The sequence below is a fragment of the Microplitis demolitor genome, chromosome 3 (assembly GCF_026212275.2).
Source record: "Microplitis demolitor isolate Queensland-Clemson2020A chromosome 3, iyMicDemo2.1a, whole genome shotgun sequence".
Taxonomy (NCBI): domain Eukaryota; kingdom Metazoa; phylum Arthropoda; class Insecta; order Hymenoptera; family Braconidae; genus Microplitis; species Microplitis demolitor.
Genome location: NC_068547.1, coordinates 8,058,403 through 8,085,356, shown reverse-complemented (window position 1 = coordinate 8,085,356; position 26,954 = coordinate 8,058,403). Strand labels below are relative to the sequence as shown.

The 26,954-nt window shown below is 29.6% G+C and overlaps 2 protein-coding genes across 5 annotated transcripts; one reads left to right on the top strand and one right to left on the bottom strand.

The window, feature by feature from the left end:
* Positions 1-559: 559 nt before the first annotated feature.
* Positions 560-26,881, bottom strand: LOC103569689 (patj homolog). Of its 4 annotated transcripts, XM_008547133.1 has the most exons (16): positions 26,775-26,881; positions 26,549-26,682; positions 23,656-24,035; positions 23,021-23,136; positions 19,958-20,100; positions 19,509-19,747; positions 17,889-18,023; positions 17,298-17,456; positions 15,622-15,795; positions 15,151-15,373; positions 13,059-13,360; positions 5,285-5,503; positions 5,009-5,182; positions 1,986-2,147; positions 1,242-1,475; positions 560-996 (listed from the first exon to the last, which is right to left on the bottom strand). In XM_008547133.1, exons 2-16 carry the CDS (start codon positions 26,598-26,600, stop codon positions 577-579), a joined length of 3,132 nt encoding a protein of 1,043 aa, XP_008545355.1. In that variant the 5' UTR covers positions 26,601-26,682; positions 26,775-26,881; the 3' UTR covers positions 560-576. The 4 variants fall into 4 exon arrangements, with proteins under 4 accessions (XP_008545355.1, XP_008545357.1, XP_053593494.1 ...); XM_008547135.1 differs by having other exon boundaries at positions 26,513-26,881; XM_053737519.1 differs by having other exon boundaries at positions 26,549-26,881.
* On the top strand, positions 2,154-4,665 carry LOC103569688 (uncharacterized). Its single transcript, XM_008547131.2, has 4 exons — positions 2,154-3,964; positions 4,052-4,185; positions 4,263-4,436; positions 4,509-4,665. The coding sequence occupies exons 1-4, from the start codon at positions 3,854-3,856 to the stop codon at positions 4,639-4,641; spliced, it is 552 nt and encodes a 183-aa protein (XP_008545353.1). The 5' UTR covers positions 2,154-3,853; the 3' UTR covers positions 4,642-4,665.
* Positions 26,882-26,954: the final 73 nt, after the last annotated feature.

Sequence of the window (26,954 nt, the reverse complement as noted above, 5' to 3'; positions counted from 1 at the left end):
TCTTAAATTCTTTGTTTCTATTTTTGATTTTTGTAACTACTAGAAATATTAAAATTTTTTCTAGTCAAGATACAATTTTTAAAGAAAATTTAATGCTCCACAAAAAAGGCCTCTTAACATTTTTTGATAAATTCACTCCTTCAAAAGTTATTCAAGGTTGAAGTTTAGTCAAAACGACTTAAATAACCTGAATAACTTTCGAAGAAGTGAATTTAGCGAAAAATCTTAAGAGATCTTTTTTGTAGAGCATTCAATTTCCTTTAAGAATATACATTGTTCAAATTTTTCAGATAGATGATTTACGAGTTTTGGGTAAAAAATGAAATTTCTGTCAAAAAACGAATAGTCATAACCACACCTCTTAAAATCAATATTTAGGGCTCAAAGTTGCACAATAATTTTTTTGGTCATCAGGAATAATATTTTCATAGTATCTAAAGAAAAAAATAGTCGATTTTTTTGGCCCAGTCTAATAAATATGATAAAACAATTAAAAAATATATTTAAATTGTGACAAAATACCTGAAAGATTTGAAAAATAAGATAATAATATGTTTAATTCTGTTTATAGTAATCTTATATTGTATTTGAATCAACAAGGTTTTGAAAATCATTTACATTATCGAATACTGTGACATGGATTAATGATTGAGAAGGTTTTGTTTGATTATTATTCATATAATAGTATTTTTTCAATTTTCTGTTAAGGACACTAAAAAATTTTTTGTGTTCGATATCATTCGAGTAAGATCCCGAACTGCTGATATAAAAGTAACAATCAGGTATGCGTGATGGTTTTGCGATGCCTAGCTGAACTTTTCCTTTCGGTGCTTCTTTTAACACTTTCACTGCTTTGTCTAATGTCGCATTCATTAAAAGTACGTTATTTACAAATAATATACGATCCCCAGGTATCAATTGTCCATTTGTTTGCGCCACACCTCCAGGTACTAATGAACGTACGATAATAACAGTTTCATCTTGATTCCTCGGGTCCTGGAAAAAGACAAAAAAAGAGATATATTTACATAAATTTTTTGTCATCTCTATTGTTGGCAATGCAACACTTGATTATTTCTTAAAACCAGTGTTTCTATTTCATATCGTACAATACTTATAATTAATTAAAATCGAGTAATGATTCTTTCAAAACATTGAAAATTTATTCTTGGTGAGAAGATATATTTGACTTTTTCATGGGATCTGTCCCAATTCCTTCATTAATAATATATAATAGATACCTGATAGTCTAAAACTGAAAACCCTAAGCCTTTTTCTCCTTTGATAAGTTCAACAATTTGAGGTTGCGTGTTCCACGTTGCCAATCCGGTTAAAAATTCCAATGAACGGGATTTTATTTTAGTTACATTGTAGTCAACTATAGAAGTAATACTTGTCAATGACCCTTCTGATTTAGCTTTGATAAGACGATCAGACAATGGTACAAGCTGCTGTCGTGAACTAGCAAGAATACTCTGTAACAGAATTATGGAAGAGAGTAAGAATGTATGGTATTCAGACAGTTTAATTTTTGCGAGGTTCTGATCGAAATATTATATAAATTCAGATCTATAACGAGTATTCATATTAATGAACGTTAAATGCCTGGTGCTTCGAATGAATTTATAATCCGGAATTCCATTTTTGGCAGTGATAGAAAATATAGCGACGAGTGGAGGTTGCAATCTAACAGTAAAAAGAATTTAAAAAATTTTTTATCTGTATCAACATTTATTAAAATTCTTTCCTTCTTAAAACTTACTGCAACCTTATCGTTTTTCTTTCAGAATTAGATAAGTGAACATACTAACTATGGTCGAATTGTACAATTTTTTTAATTTTTTAATATTTCAAAACCTTGTAGTCAAATCTGATTAATAACTCTTTTGTAGTCTATCTAAAGGACTTATTTTGAACAGGGACTAATAGTATTTTTAGTGATTTTGATGTCTTGAATATATTTAGTTTAACATTAGAATATTTACCCTTGTTTGAAAAGCTACTTGATCTTGAGCTACGTTAATGGGACATAAAGGTGTTTGCGCTGATCCTTTCCGCCCACAAACCATCTTCACATGTAAAGGTAATTCTTTCAAAATTGATACAACTTCGGTATGATTGGTTCCGAATAGATGGTGTCCATTAACCTGTAACCAAGACAGTTGGGCTTGAAATAAATGGATTTTCAAAAAATCTAACAAACTAATAAATTTGAACTAAGAATTTGATTGTATGTAATCTTCTTTAAAATAGACGGTTATCTATTTGATGTTTTCTGGCATTGTTGTCGCGAGTTCTATAAAAACTAATTTGAAACACCTTCACTCTGTTATTACTGAATTACGCGTAAATCAAGTGTGAATAATAAATAAAATTTATCAGATCACTTTTATGACTCAATTATGATCAACATAACTAAACTCAGAACCAGAATCTCATACTAACATCTCGCTATTTTGTAGAAACTAAGTAAGTTTTTATAGTATGTTTAGACTCTGATGAGTATTAATAATTTTAAATTTTAACATCTCTATATAACGACTAAACATGTCATTTTTTATTGTAACTGACATTTATAAGGTTTATACAGAAGCTGTTTCATAATGGTCTAGAAGTGGGACGTAGACTGGTAATTGGAATAGTAATGCTTATGACTATTGCAACTGTGCACTCACGAACTTAACAGTGGACCTCGAGAGATTATTGTTGGTTTTATTAAATAGCTGCGTACGTTTTGTATTGAAAATTAAGAGAGATGAGCATATATCGCGGCATCAACATCAATTGGGATGGCTAACACCTCATAGTCGCAGGCTACAGCTTATCTCATGCGAATTTTATAAAGCTTTATGTCTTATGCGACCAGGTCTTTTTGGGCACGAATTAGTCCTTAGGTCCAACATTGCATCTCGTCGAAATTTCAACAAGACGGATACTCTTCTAATTCCATTTGCTCGAACAACAACTTACCAGAAGTCATTTTTAACTACGGGCTGTAATTTTTGGAACTCGCTTCCAATCGAAATTACGACATCAGTAACTTTAAATGAATTTCGAAGTAAATGCTATTTGTATTTAATGAATCTAGATAATCAGTAGAGCTTTAATAGATTAAACTATTGTATGTGTTAAAGTGAGTGAGTAAGCGTCTAAATTATATTGTATTTTGTTGTAATTGTTATCGCTAATAATAATAACAAAATAATATGTATTTTGATATTTGATCACAAGGAGCAGCAGCTCCATGATTGTAAATAAATAAACTTAACTAAACTACATACTTTTGTATACAAATTATGTGCTCAATGTATTCTGAAATTCGTGCCCAAAAATTTCTAATAGAATTTAGCAAGGTTTTAAATTTCGACTCGGGGCTTTCCTTCACATTAACTTTCGTTTGAAAAGCTGATGTTATAATCAAAAAACATAAAAACATGATGAAAATAATTGACGTGTATTTACAAATGATTAATATTATTTATTAATTATTCGAAATAAGACGTAATATATCACTGTTATTTATTTATTAATTTATTCGACCTTGACTTAATAAGTGGAAGTTGTTTTTCGGCCATCACAAAAACTTGAAAAAATAAAGTTATACTAAACAAGATTAAAAATAATAATTTATCGTTCACATTTCTTATAAATATGAGAAAAGCTTTTTCTTACAAAATTATTAATAAAAATATTTATATTTTAATCTTATCTCATATTTTTGTTTTGCGTGATATATACAGGTGTGGCCATTAATACCTGGTACATTTAATTTTTAAACAGTCCTGCTGGTATATATACCAGACATTAATAACGACATCTCTATACAAGCTGCCGCAAAATAGTCTATAGCAAAATGCTGCACGGTGTTATTTATTTTTGCATAATTGCTGGAGCTTTTGGTGAATATGTGAGAAATGGTCCTTGCCCTGAGGTGAATGCTGAGGAACCACTTGATATGGACAGAGTATGTACTTTTTTTTTAACCAAAATTATTCTAAACTTATAAATTTGATTTTGAGTAGACAATGTACAATAATTTAATTTTTATCAGATGAGTGGATTATGGATCAGGTATGGAGAGGGCGATTATTATTCGGACAAAGCACAAAAGTGTGGGCAACAATTTTGGTCTTCACCTAACGATGAGGGTGTATCAACAATTGTTTCTACTAGCGTTTCGACTAAGTAATTTCATAATTTCAGCCTATTATTTTAAAATATTTTATTTATGTAAATTATTTTTTTAATATTTCATAAATTAGAACCAACGAGATGTTGAAAATTATAGGCGAGGTATCTTTGATTACCAATAATAAGGTAAGTTTCGATCACCATGTACCAATTTTGGGATTGACCCATCGAGAATGCAATTATATTGGCGTTGATTATGACAAGTACATAGTAGCTTGGACCTGTGTGAATAATGGAACTACGCAGTGAGTTTATAAAAGTGTAAAATAAATTTAAAAATTTTATTTATAAACTAATTGAAAATAATTATATTCCAGTACTGAAACCCCGATGATATTTACACGCGAGAAAAACCCAACTTTTGATGTTTTGAAAGTAGCGAGAGAAGTATACGCTCGCAATGGTCTTGAATTCACGAATGTAATCAGAGATAACCAAGATTGCTTTTAAATTATTGTTATTTAGTAATTTTGTGACTAAGCGTCATTATCACTTATGATCTTTAATTTTAATAAATAATTTTGGAAGTAAAAAAGAATTGTTATTAAAAATAATTATTTTGAGCACTCAGTTTTTTATAATAAATCTAGAATGAAAAATTTTTCAACTTCCCGCTATGGAAACTGGAAATCTTCAAAAAAAAGTTAATAAACTCAGTCCAATTTTCGAAAATCGAGTTTTCATCAGATCTTGATGAAATTCATCTTAATAATTATCAATTTCTAAAAAACTCACATATCAATGGCGATATTATTAACAAAAATACGATTTTTTGTTAATTACTGCGAAATGATAATGAGAATGATTTTTGAGTTACCTCTAAGAGCTCATCTCCAGGTCGAAGAATTCCACTGCCACCTACAGGGCCTTCTGGAAGTATTGACCTAATGTAATGGTGTGGCCGTACTTCTTCCCCATTTTCGACGTCAACTGTACCTTCTAAACTTATTCCAAGACCACTACCTTCTGCAAACTTTGTTATTTGTGCTACCTGTAAAATAACATTGCTAAGTTATGAAACGTTTGCTAGCCTATGAAATTTTATACATTTGTAAAAGTTAGTAAATAATGATAAAAAATGATTTCAACATACGATAATTTCTACATCTGATCCAACGATTCTATTCCATTTAGCTTTTATAGTGTCTTCTTTTTGTGATGTTGGATCACTAGAATCGCTTGAAAACGGCTCTGCAAATAATTCCTTGTCATCAACAGTTAATAATTGATCTTTAATACTATGATGCCTGGAATTATTGATCTTGTTTAATATATTGACTTCCGTTTCAACTTCAGTAAGAGTATCACCATCCTATAACATTATAACCAAATCAATGATTAGTTAGAAAATTATCAAAAAAAAAAACATAGATGTCAGAAGAATATTAGATTTTCAGATTTTTCTATCCTAAACTTTATTTCATAATAACAAGGTGACCCAAAAGTATCAACTTAAGATTCACGGGAAGCTACGTAATAAAACTCCGAAACAATGGTCTCCACAATTTTTGCCTTTGACGCACAGGTGATCAGTTTTTGATAAAAGAAACTAGTTACTTTGAAGTGCGCTTGAGCTGAAAAAAATAAAGTTCAAAATTTTCAAAACGATTAACAATTTCATAAGCCTATTGATAAAAAAATATAAAAGTTTCCATTTTTGGTGCTTTGAAAAACCCACATAAGATTCTATTCTTGACAAAGAATTGAGACCATTGGTTTTCTCGTATTATGAGCAATATTTAATCAAAATTTCAGGTTTGTGAGTCACCTGGTTAAAAATATATAAAATTTTGACATCTTCGCGAACCCCTATAAGAGTCAAGTTTCTAAAAAAGATTTACAACATTGATATTTTCGTATCGTAGATAATATTCATTGAAAATTTCAAGTTCGTAGATCTGTTGGTTGAAAAACGTAAAAATTTTCATTTTTCACACTCCTGCAAACCCCCATAAGAGTTGATTTTCTAAAAAAATTTGTGCCATCGATTTCTCGTATCGTAAATAATGATTTCAGATCTACAAAAGTGGAAAAAAGAACCACTATTTCTGTAATCTGATAGATGCTGCTGCCTAGCGTATTAGTGCAGTTTTTGCTCAGTTTGTGATAAATAAGTACTTTTTCCTCTTTTCATCATAAAATTTTTGAAACAAGAATTTTCACTTTAATGGCTTATGCCTAATTTTTTTATTGCTTTTAAATTCATTGACTTACCTTGATGCTGGAAGTAGATGTTATAGCTGTTAAATGATAATTTTATCTACTTTGCATATGCAAATAAAATCATTGGTTTAACTGATGAAGCGATTTACGCAATGAGTTATATTATCATAAAATAATTGACTATGGTGCGGAAAAATAACTTAGATGTTTATATTCCTTATACCCAAATTGATGATATAATTATATTCCGTCGAACTACAATTACATGTAGAATGTTACACAAAAAAATCTGATATTTTTTACATAAAAATGACTATTTCAGGGAGACAAACTAGAAGTAGCATAGAAATATAGAAATTTGCTTTCCAGTAAGTAAAAATTATAATTGCGTAATCGTATAAATTACTAACCCTCATCGTTTTTTTTTTATTACGGTTGAAGCATGGTAGATTAATGATGATTTTCCAGAAAATTGATAGTCACAACTAAGTCTGAGCATAGAGTTTTAACAAAGAAAAACCGGTGTTCTTGTTTCATTGTATCACTGCATATATATGGTCAATATTTAATATCCCATTGTCATTTCACAGTCGAAACATTGCATTTTAACGGTAGATATTGAGTTCGGATTTTTTATAAACGTATTTTCTACAACCGATTAAAGACGTATTTATCCACTAATAAATGAATATTATTAAAAAAAAAAAAACTAATTACGAAAGGAAAAAATGGATAGGAAAGAGAGTAATGGTCTTATTAAATTTTGTAGATTCTTAATTTAATTATGATTTTTTTATTTATTTAAAGCAAACAAGAAATTTTAGTATTAGAATACATGGAGGAAAAAAAAAATAAAACCTTTATAAATTTAATACGCGTGTTTGGCAAACTATAGAGGTATATGATATGAGACTTACGTCAAAGCTTCTAAGGTGTTTCGGTGCCGCTGCTGAGTTGGTCCACGCCATCATTGTAAAAAAAAAAAACGCAAAACCTCAAGTGGACAAAATAATTTCCAAACCACAGCTTTAACGACAGAGAATTCTTTGCGAGTCACAGCTACTAAGCAAAACACGAAGCTGGTGAACAGCAAAACAATTTTGGTCTCTTGCAAAACGACTATTTGCTTCCACTCTTGTAGTCAGAATGCTTTTTGCAAGTACGTCTGCCCTGATTCAGAAATGTAATTTGGAATAATTAAAACACGATCCAAAACAATTCAAAGTTGGCAAAATTGATTATATATAGGTGTACACGCTAGCATGGATTGAATCATTCCAAATTATATTTCTGAATCAGGGTGGTGACAAGGTGTCCTAGTAATCACAAGGAAGGATTCCCAAAATAAAAGACGGGAAATAAAATCAACTAATCAGGCAGTCGAATAGCAAAAAACACCCTATCACAATAGTACTATATCTTTCAAGTATAACCCAGCATATATAAACTATAATCGAGACCCGCCGTATTTGAAATCATTTAGAGGTCGAAAGCAGTTAGGATTACACGTGAAGCAGTCTTCCGTGCTATTGAAAAAATCTCTCTCAAATAAAATCAGACATAGCCGAAGAACAATTAACAAAGCTGAGATGATTCAATTTGAAGCTAAAAGACAACTTTTTTGGAGTATATATATTTGGAAAATACATATAAATCCTAACTTAAATAAAGGGCAACGGCGTGATTATAAAAAGAACAATGCTACAAATAGCAAGATATCAATTGGTAAAAATATTTTGCAACAGCTAAACCCGGCTTATCTGAAGGTGTCAAAACTACGGTTATGAGTAAAGTAAGCGAAGTTAGTTTTGGATAAAAGAAAATAGAATTTTAATAATTAGTTGAATTTTTACGCGGAGTTTAACCATATTGAAATGTATTCAATATTAAAGTACGCTGAAAGAGGCGTTGTAATTTCACTCAAAGGTGTAAAGCTTCATGAAATTAATCAAGTACTAGAGTATAAGGTTTTTTAAATGAAGAGTTTTAATGTATTTAATTAAAGATTTTTGAAAATCACTAGAAATTTATTTGAATTTCAAGAGCATATCAAGACAGATTGAAAATTTACTAGAGATATGTTCTCATTGTTTCTGAAGTATCGAATTTTAGATGATTGTGAAGTGATTTCTTTCTTCATAGGTTCTATTGTACTAATAACCTTACTTTTCAGTATATTGCAGTTCTTGTTGCGGGTGAGGAATCTGTAACACAAGCATAAAATTAACTAATTTACTATAAGGATATGAAATATATGCATTAGAAAGCCGAGAATACAATCAATATTTTGAAGTCAGTTGTTCAAAACATGTTTTTTTTTTGAGGATCAGACTTTTTTTTTATTTTCTTAAATGTTAATTAAAGAAATGAAAATTAATTAATTAACAATTTGCTGCACGTCATCAGAAAGAGCCTTCTCTCTAATTTTTATAGATGCTATCATAATGCCTAAAATATAATTCTAATCATTACAAAACAGCAGTTGAAGTAAATACTTTCTTGATAGTAAGTATTTGTAGATCGAAATGCTTGTTGCAGCATGGGCAGAAGAACCTTTATTACCTCTATTCTACTAAAGCTATATACAAATTAACAAAATATTACTGAATCACTCACTAACTTATCACGAGATCTTCAAAACTATAGATTTTATTGACTTGAAATTTAACATAAATTCCTCTCATGACACAGACAGCCATTAGAAGAACAGACTCTATGAAACTCCTATTCAAAATGGATTTTTTTACCTAATTACCATATTTCTCTAACGGTTTGTCCGTAGCAATGGTCGCTATATGGCAACGAATTGTCTTTAGGAACGGTTAATATGGCAAGGGTCTGTCTTCAGCCTTCTTTGAACTATATGAGGGTTTACGGAGGCGTAAACAATGAAAATTGTCAAGCTTTGTAACCAATAGACTACAGGCTTGAAACTTGAAATTACCATCACCTTAGATACGAGACAATCAATGGCGTAAACTATTTTTAGGAAATAGACACTTATGGGGGTTTGCGAGTCTAAAAGAAATGAAACTTATTACATTTTTTAGCCAAGAGACCTACAAATTTAAAAATTAAAATAAACGTAATGTTCATTACCTGCAATACGAGAAAATTAATGGCGTTAATTTTTTTCAGAAAATTCACTTTCATAGGGGTTTGCGGGAGCATCAAAAACATAAATTCTTACAAATTTGGACAAAAGGCCGACGAACTTGAATTTTTAAATGAATATTAGCTTACGATATGAATGTTCAAAATTTAAATTTCTATGTAACTTAACCAAGAGATCTGCCGACTCAAAATTTAAAACAAATATTTTCTATGATATGAATGAATGATTTTTTTTTATAAAATTGGTTTCAATGGAAGATCTACGAAAGTTTAAAAAACCTCAATAATTCGAAAAGTTACGTTATTGTTAACTTTTTTAATTTTTCATCATCGATATCTATTGAACTTATCGACCGATTTTGATGTCCGTTGTGGCATTCGACGCAATTTGTCAGCCGCTAACGCTCAAGAAGTTAAAGAATCAATCAGTTTAACCATTAATGGAAAGAAAAATATCGTCAAAATGAGTATCCGTATCGTCTTTCTGGCTATACGCTGGATAGTCAACTTAACGATACGCCGTATAGCCAATTCAGTTATACAGAGTATCCTCACAGTGGATCGTCAAAATGACGATCCGCATCCTTATTTTAGGCATTTCATGAATCACTGACATGACTATTGCGCAAACTCTGTATTTAGGCATACGGCAACCGAGAACGATGAAACACAGCCAATTTAGCTGTACGGATCCTCACACTGGCGATACAGATACCTATATCAACGAAAGTACATATCGTTACAAAGACTATTTGTCGTATTTTTTAATTAAATAAATCAATAATCATTCTAACCTAAATACATATCTTTAAATTAACGATACTATAGATTGTTAAATTAACATGTGAGTATTCTTAAATTAGGTATACGAATCGTTATTCTGACGATACGTCATTTGAGGATACAGTGGATAGTCATTCTGACAATATTTTTTCCTCCGTGTTCTGATGTTATGTAAATATAATCACATGCTGGACGTTTTGAAGTCCATATCTTTGAGATTTAAAGCAATGTTCTCTTTACTTACATACCAAATGTATAAGTTTATATTTTAATCTTGTAATCAATCGATTCACCATGAAAGGGTTTTTTTTTTGTTTACCATAAATTGTTTTATTATTTTATTACTAAATAAATTAGTTATTAATCAGTTATTTATTTCATCATATAATTGTGGTTTGCTAAAACACTAATGGCCGTACCGCTAACACCGTCGAGAGACAGAAAGGCAAACGGCAGTGGTGCCTACGATAGTTACCATTTGCGAGTAAACCAAGTGTCGTTACTTTGAATTGAAGGTGTACATTATTTATATTATGAATATGAGGACGCATTCCAAACATTTCAGTAAATAAAAATATGGCCATTTGCGTTTCTTTAGCGCTCGGAAGAATTCCATAAAATAAAGTAACGACTTTTCAAGTATTTATAATATGCTTTATAAAAATGAATTTCTTAGAAAAAAATCAGCAATAGTTTCCTTAAATAAAATTACATGATTACAGCTGAATTTAGTTAAAGGTCAAAAGAAATGATGCCTGATTCTTCATTGGTTATTTCAAGATTTATACAGCCTAGTATTGTTTACCCAGTAACTTGAAGATATTTATAGATCGATTACAATAGAGAACGAATCTATTAAAGTCGATCATGAAATGATCGATAAGCGTCCATTCGCACGTACAGTAAAGTACTAGTAGAATTGAAATAAGAATTAATGCGAACATAAGATACATCGAAAGAACAAGCCTTCAGGTGGAGGAAAATGGTGATTGAGACTCTCTATTGGAGAGAAGTAATTTAGAATTTTCTTTTTTACACATTTAGTGTACGAACTTACCGTAAACGGTATTGAGAAAAAACAATCTAAATATATATTTAGCTTAAACTGCGACCTTTACGAAATCGAATAATTCTAGCTTACGACCATAGTAAAACAACAGACTTATTTTTTTGTCACATTAAATCGAATTGTAGAGATTATCGAAAACAACATTATATCTGATTAAGGATGATAAACGAACCATAATGATAAGAAGGATAAATATTTAAATCGTTAATAAAATTTTTCAAGAAAGAACAAATCCATTACAAAATTATGAAATAATCGGTGTAATAGATACCTTTTAATTTTGTTTGATGACTTCAGTTTTTAGATTGAGTTCTCGATCTATAAAGACAAAAAAACAATCATTCTTAGTATTTCAATGATAAAGAATATTTTTAACTATCAACTCTGGAAATTGGAAATTTTCGGGAGGAAAAAAAAATATATCTGCGTCAAAGTAATGTTATAGGGCATATGTTGTTAAATATGTTAGTTTAGTTTAATAGATTAATAAATAGATATGATAAAAAAAATAATAATAATAATAATAGTGGATGCGAGCGTCATCTTGCAACAAATTTTCACAGCTTTCATCAAAGGAGACGAACCAATTCCTAGCTGGTTTGTGAAAAGGCGAACCGTGCTCATCCCAAAAAAGGGTGATTGTCTGACCCAAAAAACTGCAGGCCTTTCTGAATGCTATACGTAAGATTTTCACGAAAATCTTGAAAGACTGCATTTTAAAGGTAATAAACCCTGTGTAGCAGCAAATATATGAAGATCGTGGCAGCAGAAGCGGCCTGACAGATTAAAAATAAATCATTTTTTTTAAATATAATTTTGAGAATAACTCAAAACGTGATGTACCGATTAAGCTCAATTCATACAATTAGGAATTGATAAGCCGTTTCGAATACCGCGTCGAAGATCTAAATCGGTCAATCTGTTAAAAAATTATAGATTATTTACATATGTACATACATACACTCGGGATCATCTTGAAATGAGTCAGAATATCTTTCTATGATCTCAAAATTTTTAATTTTCTTAGTAGGAAGTTAAAAATTAGTATTTTAATATACAAGTTGTATCGCTACAGAATTTTTTACTTCTATCTGAAAGTTATAAAAACTTGAGTAAAATAATTTCTTTAGATGGAGATTTTTTTACCTTGAGAAGTAAATAGAAGAAAAAGTTCTTATTAACACAAACCTTATTTTTACGTTTAAGTAACGAAAATTTTAATTAAAAATTTTCAAACTGAAAAAGGAAAATTCTATTCATTTTGATTACGCACATTTGTTGGAATTGTTATCTATTTTGAATGCAAATCATAACATTTCAGTTTTATTTTGGTACTCAATCCCAATGAGATGATTTCGTCATTTCAGACGAATAAATAGCATTTTTCAAATTGATCGCTAGTTTAAAAAACTAGCTGTGTACTAGGAAAATTTATTTTTTTCCAAAGAAAAATTATTTACCCTAAGCCTGAAAGTAACAGTTTGTTAGTTCAAGAAATTTATTGTTACTTTAGAAACGTTTCTATAAGAGAATTAAATTTTCTAAAGACACAGATAAGTGTCCAAACTCTTGTTGCATTAACATGAGAGTTTACATATCATTTTTCATATTCCCATTTTACGTAGCCTACCTTAAAATATATCTATAAAAATAAATATAGCATAGAAGCGCATTCACTTTGCGCAAGTAAATCAAATAAGTATGCATATATATGCATATATGTTGCAATAAATCTTACCGTGCTAAAAGAGAAACTCGGTAAACTTGTAATAGATGGAGAATAAATTTGAGGTAGTTTGATTTCACTAGCAGCTATGGCTTGTTGCAGCTGTTCATATTTAGGCCCTCTGAGATATCTTTCGATGCACAAATGGACTGTGTTCCCTGTGTTTCTTAAAACTTCGACAGCCTCATGATTAGAGTATCCTTGTAGCGAATAGTTGTTAACTTTTACTATGCGGTCATTGATTTGAATTTTATTGCTTAATTCCGCAGCACTTCCTTTACTTATGCTTTTCACAAATATACCTGATAATTCCTCTGAAAAAAAGTGCATCTGTATTGTAACGTCAAAGTACAGAAATAAAGATGTATATATGTATATATAAAATATCACGAAGAGAAAAAAGTAGTTCCAATGGGGTCCCGTTTTGCCAAACTTTTCCGTTTGAGAGCAGCATAATAGTGAATTTGGTCAAGAACAAATTTTTAAATGTCAAATTTAAAAAGACATAAAAAATTTGTTCTAGAGTGACTTAGGAAAAAAAAACCCAAGAAATTTTCAATTTTACAATCAATTATATGATGTTTTCGATAAATAATATAAATCAGACCATAATAAATATACAGTATATTTGTCAGTTAAATATGTGTTTTGGAGTAGCTACTAGTGTCGCGTAATCATCATATATATTCGATATCAAAGAAATTAAAATATTATACAGAATATGGGTAAGTGATATGTTCCTTTTTGTAAATGAAAAGCAACTTTTACTTTTCCCAATGATGGAAAACGTCGGACTCTTTGGGAAAAGACTATAAATGTAAATTTTCGGTCCTCGAAATCACCGAGGTTATGTCTTAACCATTTCGCGAAGGATTTTATTGTTGGAAAAAATGAAAGTTATTACACAGGTAAATAAATAGTTGAGTTATCTTCTTTTAACTGTGCAACATTCCATGTGAGATATTTATTATTGTTTGTATCCATATTGTTAGATAAGTTAAGAAATTATTTTTCAGATCAAATTTTTGCGCGTCATCGAGTGAGCTATGATGCTGCCTCCTGGACCTAGTTTGACAAAAACAGAACTCCATTCCTATGTAGAATGGTAACCATTACTATGTTACATAGAAACGAGGATTTTTTAGCGTCGAGAGCCACTGGACAGAGTAACCCCCCCCCCCCCATTCTACATAGTAACGATGACTATGCTAGCATAAAAATGATTACCATTCTACATTGACGAGAGAGCTATGTAAATGGACAACATCACTACAATGCTACCTAGTAACGTTTACGATTTTTATTTATTTTATTTTTAGTAAATAAGGTTATGATAAAACAAATAACTCAAGTTACTATAAATAGATATATGTAGAAATTTAATTAATCTATTGAAATAATTAATATATTGCTCAAAAAAAATCATTTTGTGATAACAGATATATATTAATGACATAAATTAAAATATTTAATAATATACATCGCACATATACATGCATACACATATACACAGATTACTGTGCAAACGTCCGCGCATGTTAACTTCTTTGTCTCACTTATTAAACTGTAACGACAGCTATTTTAGCATGGAACTGAGTACCATTCTAGATAGCGATTTTTACCATTTTAGTTGTTTCAATGTAACATAGTAATCATTACCAGAAAAATGGTAATGAGTCCTATTTTACATAGCATAATTTACCATTGTACAAAAAATGAGTCTGGTTACTACATAGCATAGTAATCATTACTATTCGTTTCTCTCCGTGTATACTGGATAGTCTAAACTATTTATACTCAAGGAACTTATACAACTTCTGTAAATATCTTATGAGTCCTGTGAGGATACTATAGGATTTCTATAAAGATTTTATACAAGTTCTGTAAGAATCGTATAGAATTCCTGTAATAATTTCAAAGGGTCCCGGTAAGGATTAATTAAAATTATTTATTGTTACTTAGATGAGACATATGATCCCTCGTAAGCTATAAGGAATTAACTACAAACAATTCTCTTGCAGAAATAAACTATTTTTATGATCGAGTGAGATGATTTTAATTTAGCTCTGTTCTATTGAATTTTATTAGAATTTAGTATCATTACCTTTTTCACACACATAACCAGCAATCGTTATTCCGAGTCCACAGATGTCTTTTTTTAACTCGACGTTGAAGCGCTCCGTTTCAGGAAGTGAATTTTTTTCAATTATACTTTCACAAGCTTGTAGGTGACCTGTAGGTTCCTCTAATGTTGCTGATGGAATAAAAGGAGCAGCTTCGATAGGCAAAGGATTGCGAACAACTTCCATAATAAGTCCTGGTCTGGCCTGTAATAATTTCATATTTACAGAATTTGTTTTGCAAGTGTAGATTTTTGAAGAATTAAAGTGATTATTCGGTTTCCATATAATAATATTCAACTAGTTCAATTATTAGTAGATAATTAGCTAATATAATGTACATTCTACCATTAAACTATTTCATTTTAGTTTCTAAACATTTTAATGTTTGCATTAAGTTATCTAACTATATAATTTATATAATTCTTTAGAAGTCTTTGGGTCAAAATACTCACATGAGATTCAAAATCTGATTCTTGCTCGATTATATGCTTGTTGCCACTTCCTAATTGTTTTTGAATGCAGTGAATATTATACGTTTCTGGGACATTACGGAGTAAATGGCGATTCAACTCTTCAGGATCTCCAAGAACTTTTGTAGGGACGATCGGAGCATGACTTTCCAATGCCTGTAATCATAACAATAAAAAAACCTTCTAATAGCTGAAAAATTATTTATTTTTAACTTTAATCACAATTTTATAGAAAGTTTCAATAACTATTTTTTAATTTTGTAAATTTTTCAATTCGTTCCAACTTTTTCGTTTAATAATTTTGTAATGAAAAGTGATATATTTCAAGAACTTGTATATTTATTGAATCAATTATCAATTAATTTTAAAGACCAAGTTTGATATCATTGAGTGTCGGTTATTGCTATTGCATTATTTTTTTGTTGTTTTACACACTAGAGTGTTTTCAGTTTATTACTTACCTACCTGTTTGCGATCGCTTTATATACAAAACTATAATTAAAAGTGGAATTTTTGGTAGCTGTGCACAGTGTTGCAAACTTCTTAGGGAGCAGTGCAAGGCGCTTAATTTTATTCGAATTTAAATATGTTATCCTACACTTCAATCTATGAGGTACGTATGATTTATCGATAGAAAAACATTTTTGAGAGATTAAATTATTTTCAAGTTGCGGTAAAAAAAAGCTAGCTTTAAAGCTTTATATATTTAAAGTCAACATGATCGAATCGAACAAAAAGAAAAAACTTTATAATCAATTTTAAATTAAGACAACATTAACACTGAATTATTTGACTAGACTCGAAATTAGACCCACTTTCAAGGTACTCAGTGACGTTTGGAGTACAAATTGAGGGCCTTGTTGAGTGTCCTCACTATACCAATTTATTATAAATGATGACTAGATCTCAAGTATTCGTGCCGACTTACTCGCCCTTATGTACCCGGAGTTCTTATTACGTTTCATCACTTGACCACATCTGAGCTGCTGCTTGTAATGCTTATAATACTTACCGTGTACGGAGCTTGTGTACGATCAATTTAAAAAGCCCGAAAAGCTGTAACTTATTTCGAATGACGTGAAAATTTTTTTCACTAAAAATTGAGTTTTTGTACTTATTTTTGTGCCTACGAATAATGTAAAACCAAATTAAGGGTCATCGATCCCAAAACAAAAAGGTTGGTGCTGGGTCAGGTTCTAAAATAGTCAATTCTGTATTGCGAGCTAATAAATCTAAGCAGTAGATTAAAATGACAATCTTTCAAATTTGAAATTTCAAAGTTCATAAAAAAGCCTAATTGTTTACAAAGATTTGAGCCCATGGATTATTTTAGAAAAATTAAAACGTTTCATAAAATCTCTTTTGCAATTATTAATATGATTTTTTAGTTAGAACAGAGCAAACAAAATTTCAAAATAAAATATGGAAAAAGAAAAATTTTTTGCTTAAAAAATTTTTTTATCACTATTTTAATATTTTTTATTGAATTACAGCCTCTTTACAAAGTTATCACAAATCTCAAAAAATTTTGATGATTACTTTATCTCGATAAATAGCAGATATCAAAAAGACAAATAGAGATTAATTTCTCAATATAAACTTGAAGTAATTCTTTAGTGCTAAAAAACTATTAAAATAAATTGTTAATTTTTCAAGACCTGATAATCTGGAGATGTAGGTTCAATTGGCCGGGCAACGACAAGCCTCACGTGTGTCCCTGATTGCCGTAATACTGCAGCCACCTGCTCACTTCCCATTCCTCGTAAGTTGACATCTCCTATCTGCAGAATGTGATCGCCACTTTGTAGTCGATTGTCCTATAATTTTTCGACAATGATAAAAATCAAGTTTTTATTATGAGATCTGCTGTAGAATTAACATCAATTAATGAATAATCATTACAAAACAGCTGATTAACTCACGAATCCAATGCATCTGAGCAAGTGTCTTGTTTATAAAAATTGTGTGTTCAAGTTAAGAAGCAATGCATTGCAATAAATGAGATATGAAAGGCGCTATTGTTTCTAATACGCAGCCGATTTTACAAATGATCGCGGTGAGGAAAAAAGTATGAGTAGTCGGTGGAATAATTGAGTTGATAACATTCTGTGTGAGATGTATCGATTATACAAACAAGTAACTTTGCATAAAAAAAATTTTTATGAAAGCTTGAACGTGGTAGTGGTTTACCCAAGGACAAAGCCAGTCATTAGAGTAAATACTATAAAATGCTTGTTATGAATACGTACGCGATCAGCCACACCTCCTGGAAGAATCGTTTTGACAACAACTCCGGTACTTTTTCCTCCAATGATACCGAACCCAAGACCAGTACCATCGTTCACCAGATTCACAACTTCAACCTGTGCCCACTCGGTATTTAACTGAAAAAATAGAGTTGATTTACATTAGCACAACTCACTGATGATAATAAAAAATATCTTTTATATATTTACTTGGTTAATTATGAATCTACTTTATTTGTCTATGTACTGTACATATTTTGAAACCTTAATTCTAGATTAGAGGATTATTTTACCATGTGTTATATATTGTGGTGTCCGCTCAAAATATCACAAAAAAAAATTTCCCATACAAAAATAGACATGCGAAATTACCATAAAATTGAAATATTCAATGACAAAAATAACCATAAAAATGAAAACTATATATTAAAATAACTAGTTAACAATAACTGCATGCATTAATATCCAATCGATATGATATAAATCTGATATGAATAAATGAATGAAAAAAATTGATATGAAATGGTGGCAATAAGTTTTTATTACCAGCTTAGATATTAATTACAATGATATTATTGTGTCTGGTTATTTTTGTATGAAGTTATTTTTGTAAATAGTCATTTTTGTATCAGGTTATTTTTGACGAGTTGTTATTGTGATAGTTATTAAAAACAGGGTATTTAGGACTGTAACCATATATGGTATAATTAACTTTTTTAACCTGGAAAGTTGCTCTGATGGAACATGTTGGCTATGATTTTATAACTTCATGTATCGGTTTATAACAGAGCTAAATAATATTGCACACCTCATAACGCGAAGCGTTGAGGTTGTGCATTACACTCAACATGTCCAACTCAAACAATTTTGCAGACTTCAATTGCCTCTGATGCATTTATTTTGTATTTGTAAGATAATACAAGTACACTATTATCAAGAGAAATGCTTTAACTATCATATTCGATGTATTTGAAACACATATATTTTGTTTAATATTAAAAAAAATCTGATTTTAAAAAATTGTTCGTTGACGTCCGGATGTCTGTACGTGTGGATGTGCCACGATTACGCCCGAAAAACTTAACGTATCAGGACCATTCCTTTTTTATTAGCTTTAGAATTACACCGGATTATTTGCTATTTAAAATGGCGGTTCAATTCAGTGTCGTTTAATTATAATTAATAAAAAAAATATTGAAAAATACTGGTCAAAAAAGGTATATTTCTATGCTTATACGACGTTCAGCTTGGCCGCGTCGGAGCGCTGTTAGCCAGGCTGATAAATATGTACACGCATGCGTTGTATGTTTTTCATCGAACGCCAATACCGCGAAAGATTGAACTCTAAAATTCAAGTAACTAAAAGTAATGATAAAAAAAAGTAATAAAATCAATACCATTTATTTTTTTTTATTTATTTATTTAATTCTAATTTCTTCAGTAGAATATTTAAATATTTAAATAATAAACTACTTTGTATTTTTGAATAACCGTTATGAGGCGTGCACTTTTGGATTTTCCAAACTTTTTTTTCTTACAATCAGAGCACATTTCAATTGCAGAATTTATTTAATATGAATAATGGTAATACGATTATTAAAATATAATTTTTTAAAAACTTACTACCATATCCGAGACGGCTTTTAAAGGTTCAACAAAAACTGATGGACTCTTGTCGATTACATCTAATGGTGGTGCAGTTTTTTTGCTCGCATTTAAATTCACTGAAGATGAATACGACCAGTCATTTTCAGATATTCCACTGCTTTCAAGATGTTCACGGCATAATAATAATTCACTATCGCCAATTACAGCAGTAGAAGCTTCAGATATTTCATCCACACGTATAGAACATTCAACATCTAAAACATAATTATAGAATCTTATGAAAATTCATTAATTGTGATCTTTTTTTAAGAGTGTAAGTTGTTATTCTAGTCCCTAAGCGTGTTAGCTTGTGTAAAAATATATATAATGGAAACTTGATCATGATCACTGGGATTACAGTACTTTATCGTGTAAAATAAATCTGAACAAAAAATATTAAAAAATAAATAAAATAATCAATTTACCTGGAGTATAACAATCGATATTCGATTCTGTATTGCCTCTTACTTTCGTTTGGGCTGATATTGCTTGATTATGAAAAATATTCGAATCCAATAGCTGAACATCATCTGGTAAAATCCGATCAGCTTCTCTCATCTGCTCTTTACTGCAATATAATCATAACATAAATATAAATATCAAAAGTATATTGATAATTTTCATTTTGCATTGAAATATAAATTGGCTTTAGATAGATTTCATATAGATATCTGTCAATTGAAGAATTTTATGCCGCGAATTCTACAGAACTCAGACATAAGTTTTACTCTATCGAGAAATTCCAGAAAATATTATCAAGAAAAAAGTTTATTTATATGTATGACATATTTATCTACAACATGATAAATTGGAAATGGCCTATATTATATCCGATCATCTTTCAACTTTTCACTTAAAAGATTATAAATTTTCAAAAATTTGCCACGTTATTGTTTTAACCCCGATTTTCATAAATCAAGTTTTTAGCAGACGTTTTAGGACCCTAGAAAACTATTCTGACATTTTTAGAGAGGTCTGTACGTGTGTGTTTTTTTAAATTTTACATTTATATAGGGGAAAGTTAAAATAACCATTTTTATTATTACAAGAAATTTTATGATTATCGGTTGGATGAATAAAAAAATATCACGTAAAAAAATAACATTACCACATGATTAATCGACATGACATATGGTCTATCGTTTGCGCAATCGCATGTTTTTACGGTATCCTAGATTTTATCAAAATCGGTCAAGCTGTTCTTGAGTTATTAGAGAACATACGGATAGAGAGACAGACAATAATTGTAAACTTGGTAAAATTAGGATTTGCGGGTTAGAGAAATATTTAAAGCAAAATTAGATGAATTAATCGAATGTAAAAAGAGCCTACAGATTCTTATATGCATGTACTCGCTGTTACCCGTCATTTTATTTAAATTATTGATGTCGAAATCCCAGTAGTGACCTTTTGAACGTAAAATAGATAGAGTAAAAGCCCATTCATATAAACCCTATTAAGCCCCATAAGAGTCGATCTTATAAAAATAAATTTACACTATTGATTTTCTCACGTTACAGCTAATTTATATTCAAAATTTTCGGTCTATGGTTTTATGGCTAAAAAACGTGAAAATTTTGTATTTTAGGTGGCCTCGCAAAACCCCATAAAAACTGATTTTCTAAAAATAATTTATGCAATTGAATCTTTCTCTTGTAGCTAATATTGATTTTTAATTTCATGCATGTAGTTCTTTCGTTTGAAAAATGTAAAAATTTCTATTTTTGACGCTCACGCGAACCTGACTGAAAATCGATTTCTTTAAAAACATTGCCGCTATAGATTTTCTCGTATTGTAGCTAATATTTATTTCAAATTTAAAGTCTGTAAGTCTATTGTATAAAAATTGTAAAAATTTCACATTTTAAAATTTGAAATTTAAAAAGCATATGTACAATAAACTTTTTTTATAATCGTTTAATTTTTTAAAAGTGCAATCAAATTCATAGCAAATGATCTGTTGTTTTTTACCTCTAAGTCAATGTTATTTTCTCTTTATCAGAAGCAAATAATTTTTTTCGTGGCGGAACAGATTGAATCTTTTTGTTTGAAATATTAAGCTGGAGGTTTTGTAAAAATAAAATTTGTTGACATGTGAACTCATTTTTCTATCAATTTTTATAATTTATATGAAGAATCACTAATTTCATACATGGTCATAAAAATAATAAAATACACTTAATACACAAAATAAGTATGATTAAAATAAATTAAGCATTAGGAATGTTTTTAATTATTCTCATTTTGCAAGCTTTTGTCCATGAACTCCGAAATAATATTAACATCACAATGGTATTAAGTAAAAAACCGTAGGACACAATTTTTCGAAGCATGAATTCATTTTTCCGCAAAGTGAACTCATGACAGTTTTTATAGTTACTGACTACGTCGTATTAGAAATAAGCTTATTCGATATCACGCTTAAAACTGAACTTTATTTCGAGTCGCTAAACCTCAATCTTGTGTGGGCATGCGTTATAAAGTTACAGTGTTATCATGGAAACAAGTACCTTGCAAATGAAGGTCACTTTTTATTATTATTCCCACGAATTGTAAAAAAATCTTAAAACTATCTAGCCCTTCAGGCCAGCTTTAAAACTTGCCGCTATTTTTGAGCTCTTGAGTTAAAAAATTGTAGAACGAAGAGAAATAATAAAAAAAAGAAAAACAGAACATTTCCCCGAAAACAAAAAAAAAATTTTTTTTAAAAACAGACTATAATGTACTCTCGTAATTGAACATTCGCGTTGTCATAACAGGTTACAATAACGTTTTCAAAGTACTAATAGTATCGAAAACAATAAAAATGTCATTATTAAATATAAAAGATATCAGCAAAGAACTGATTGCTGCACCTGTAATAGTATCAAATGCGGTGGATCGATTCGCTGTCGCGTGTCATCCATTCAGTTTCCATCTGAATGCCGAACAAAATCTGTAGGTTACAAAGAAAATGGTTTTTCCTGAACCCCAGAAGACGGAAGAATAATTGTCGATGTATCAAATCGGAAAGTGAAAATTTTTGTAAAATCATAATATTTTTACAAATAAAAAAAAAACTATGCATGGCAAAATTATAAATCTGAGTACATTAATTTTATGATAGAAAACATTTATACCCGGAAAAAATCCGCCTGCATGAACCTGCATGACGATTTTTATACTTTATGATGTTTCTCAAGCATCAATTGGTTTCAATTAATGTCGTAAGATTGAAACCCTGTTTTAAAATATTGAATGAAAAGAATTAAAAATGATGAAATTTGAATTCTTTTCAATAATTTAAATTCTTTTGTTTGTATATATAGATACACAGTTTGCATGGAGTGACCACTTCTCAATTCTTTTCAATCAGTATTTTCAACCAGGGACCGTACAAGATAATTTAAAATTTTAAACGTACAACAATCATATTCTTCACCCGAATCTCAGTGTCGAAAAATCACAAATTTTCATAAAAATTTTTGAATTACAAAATTGTTTCTTACCATGCTGATATTTCATTAGGTTGAGTTTCTTGGAGAAAAACGAGGAAATCTTTATTTCCATTGTAAGACGGTCCAACAACTTTAGTATCGAGGCTACTTTCTTCAGGTTGATGAAACTAGAAAAAAATAAAAATTATAAGATTTAAAATTTTATAAAGTAACTCAAGCTCGAGGAGCTCGAAAATATTATTGTAAATATATTTATGAGCTCTTAAATGCATCGATTTTTTCGAGCTCGAAGAGATACGTCTTGCTTTGCACTGCGAAAATTATAAATACCAAAAATAATTTTGAAATTGGGTGAAAAATGAATATAAATAATTGATATAACTTTTGTGACCATATTTTTCCAATAATATCTCATACATACGCAAACAACATTCGCGCACACTTGCATACATAAATTTATACACACAAGGACTTGGGCATGATTTTGAAAATAGTCAAAATAGCTTTCTTGGACCTCAAAACATCGGCATTTGATGAAAATTTTACAGAAAAGTTAAAAAGATACTTGACAAATTTTAAGCTCTGAATATAAATATCAACATAAAATAACGTATTTCAGTCTCAGCGAAATCAGGGGTGACCACCTGAGATACCTTTCTTGTCTGTAAAAAATAGTAAAAATTCACCTCAATAGTAATTACTCCATCAATATCGGCTGAAGGCACTACTGGAACTCGTTGATCATCTACTTCACTGTTTTCTTGGTAAATTTCCTGACATCTAATGTCATTCACAGGTGGTTTTGTTAAATTGGAAATCGATACTTCTAACTGACCATTTGAATTGATGATAAAGTCAGCAGGTAAAATTGATGGATGCTGTAGAAATTGATTGTTCAAATCGTTTAACGAATCAAAAATCACAACAATATCATGGAATACTGGATCTTCAATCAGTGAAATCAGTAATTCAATGTCACTGATAATATTTTTATGCAATAGAACACTGTTTAAATTTTTAACTTGATCACTGATATGTCTCAAAACATGAAGTGCTGTTGAAATATCTATAGAAACAATCAAGATATTCATTAATCACTAAATCGAGTTACTGAAATTAATTTTAACAAGTTTTCAATTGTTAATATTTTTTAATACTCATTATTTCATAAAATTTATTATGATGGAATATACGTTTCAATTTTTTTTTTTTTAGATAATTGATTTGTTAATGTTTGTATTTTTTCTGATGCTTAAAAAAAGCGCACAATGAAAATTAATACTTAGTGTTCAGGCTGTAAATAAAGAAATAATCACTAAATACTTAAATCTAATTATAATTTATTTGATTTCAATGAATAACGACATGAAAAATTTTAGTCTAAAGGAAAAATTACACTTATGATTACTAGAAACCCACTAATAATAAAAATTTTGGACTCCTAGATCTCAAGACTATAATCTTAGGGTTTCAACTTTTTTTTCTGCTCTATGATTTTTCGGGAAATTATGGCTTGTTTAAAATGACCCAAAAACTAGACTTATTATCCTTTAATTTATGCAAGTATGCGAACTCAATGGATTGCCTTTATTTTTATTCTATTATTTTCAGAATTTCGTCTTGTTTAACTCTTTTGCTACTGCATTTCTCATCGTTTTTTCTCTAATTAATAAAAAGTAATAATCATTTGCCATGCAAAAGAAACAATAGTATTGGGATAATACTGTATAATTAATTAAAGTATATTTATTCTACATTAATATACAACCTGATTAAAAAATTCTGATTGCAACTCAATTGATTACAATGCAATCCGATTAATCGGATTTAATCGGTTAACCGAAATGCATTTGGAAGTGTTCCGAAGAATCGATTTAATTAATCAAAAATTCAAAAAATAATAATTATTCTAATATTTCTAATTATGTTTGATTTTTTTCGTAGGTCAATGCAAGACATGTCCATTCTTGAGCTCGAAAATTTATTTACAATACTATTTTCAAGCTCCAGGAGCTTGAAAATACTACAAAGTTTTGAGGTCCCTGATTAAAAGAAACGATTTGCAATGTTAAATACCCATAAGAAGGGCGATTCAAAAGTATTCAAAGTATTCAAAAGCATTAAGAAATATTAAAATTTTTTTTTTCTATTCGTTCAAAATCCTTTCTTTTAATAAGAAGTTAGTGTACAGGGTCAACTGTTTTCTAAATTTTTTTGTCTTAGTTATTGACTTGGTTGTTATGGTCAAAAATGTTATTACCTACGTAAGTATTGATTTCTTTTCTATCTATGTTTATATTTTTTAATTTTTACAAAGTAAAAAACAATTATTTGTAAGAAAAATTTTTCTATCAACATTTACTATCTCTTTAGTAGCGCCTGCGCACTTAGCTTCACTTTAGTTCGCAGACCACACGACTACGCGCTAGTCACAATATACATCCCGGGGGCATTACTTAAAATTTTCTTCGTATCCCTGTTTAGAAAATCTCATAGAATCCAATAGATCCTCATACATTCCTATAGAAATTTTATAAGAATGAATGAGTTCTATGAGAAGTGCTATAGTTAAGTATAGGGCCTTATACATACAGCTATAAGAATCTATCGGATTTTTTAAGCAGGGATGCATCAGTTATCCATTTAGCATAGAGATTAGTAATAGGAAAGCAGATGAAGATGTTTTTAAAACATTTTTATCTATCTACCTTTCACTGATCTCTTACAGAGTTTATACGTCGACACCTAAATAAATTTATAAAAATGAATAATTCAAAATTTCACGAAACTGACGCCTTCCTTTCAAAATCTTAATTTTAACTTGATTTAGAAATTAGTAAAAATACATCGTGTCAAAACACTGACGTCTTATTCATAGTGTTTTCAAAACCTCTTAATTGCATGTTCTTACCCTTAATAAAAGAAAAAATTTAGAACGATTAGAAAAAATAATTTTAAATACTTTTTAATGCTTTTGAATACTTCGAATACTTTTGAATCACCCTTCTCATGGACCTTTAACATTGCAAATTATTTCGAACCTATTCTTTTAATCAGGTTTAAAAATGATATTTTTAAGCCATTATAAGATTTTTTGAAGGCGCCTTCCAGAAGATATTAATCACAAGTAATTTTAATTTAGATTGGATGCTGTCTAGGTAATTGTAACTTATTTATAAATTATTAAATTAATATAATTATGAATTATACTTAAAGTACAAGTCATTAAAAAATTTTATTGTTTTAATAAACAAGTTACTTGTCAATAGAATACAATAAATGTTAGAATATGCAGAAAATGATTTTTTGTTTATTGAAAAGAAACAAACTTTAGAAAAAAATTTTAGATACATCTCAAATTTCTAATGTAATTTTTTTCTTTAAAATCTTATCAACCAAAAAATATTTCTCTGCTGATAAATTAATTAATAATAAAATTTGCATAAAAAATAATACTCTGTATTAGACAACACATGATGATTCATCTAAAAATAATTTCATATATAAAATAAAAAAAAAACGTTAAGATAATATTATAGATACCCTGCATTTATGATATATTATCTAAATTTTATTTACACGGTGCGTACACGCCTGGGTACGAATAGTCTTGTCCTGTCTTATCGATCATAAAAAATATCAAACCTTAGTAATTACATAAGATTATGATTTTTTGAATGAGTTTTAGTATAATACTTTCTGTGAACTGCAACCTTAAACAGCAAGCATAACAACAGTTATAAACCACAAGTATAACAATTTAAACAACTATTCGATACGACACAAATACAATCTTATTCAATACTTGGGGTAGGACGGGTAGGCCACACTTAATATTTGGATAGTAGTTAGTATTAGTCACTTAGTCAGTGTTAGTGATGTTGACCCAACGACCCAACCTCTCTATTAATAACCTCGGGGGGTATGAATTTTTCAGAGAGAAAACCCTCTCACTTTTTAGAGGAAGGTTCATGCAATTTGCCAC

Bases quoted from the DNA above. Each gene is read 5' to 3' on its own strand.
- LOC103569688 (XM_008547131.2), top strand. From the start codon at position 3,854: ATGCTGCACGGTGTTATTTATTTTTGCATAATTGCTGGAGCTTTTGGT. The intron at 3,965-4,051 runs GTATGTACTTTT...AATTTTTATCAG, and splicing joins AACCACTTGATATGGACAGA to ATGAGTGGATTATGGATCAG. The intron at 4,186-4,262 runs GTAATTTCATAA...TTCATAAATTAG, and splicing joins TCTACTAGCGTTTCGACTAA to AACCAACGAGATGTTGAAAA.
- LOC103569689 (XM_053737519.1), bottom strand. From the start codon at position 26,600: ATGATCGATAAGACAGGACAAGACTATTCGTACCCAGGCGTGTACGCA. The intron at 18,024-19,508 runs GTAAGTTTTTAA...CTATTTTTTCAG, and splicing joins AAGCCGTCTCGGATATGGTA to TTAAATACCGAGTGGGCACA. The intron at 5,183-5,284 runs GTATGTTGAAAT...GTTATTTTACAG, and splicing joins GATCAGATGTAGAAATTATC to GTAGCACAAATAACAAAGTT.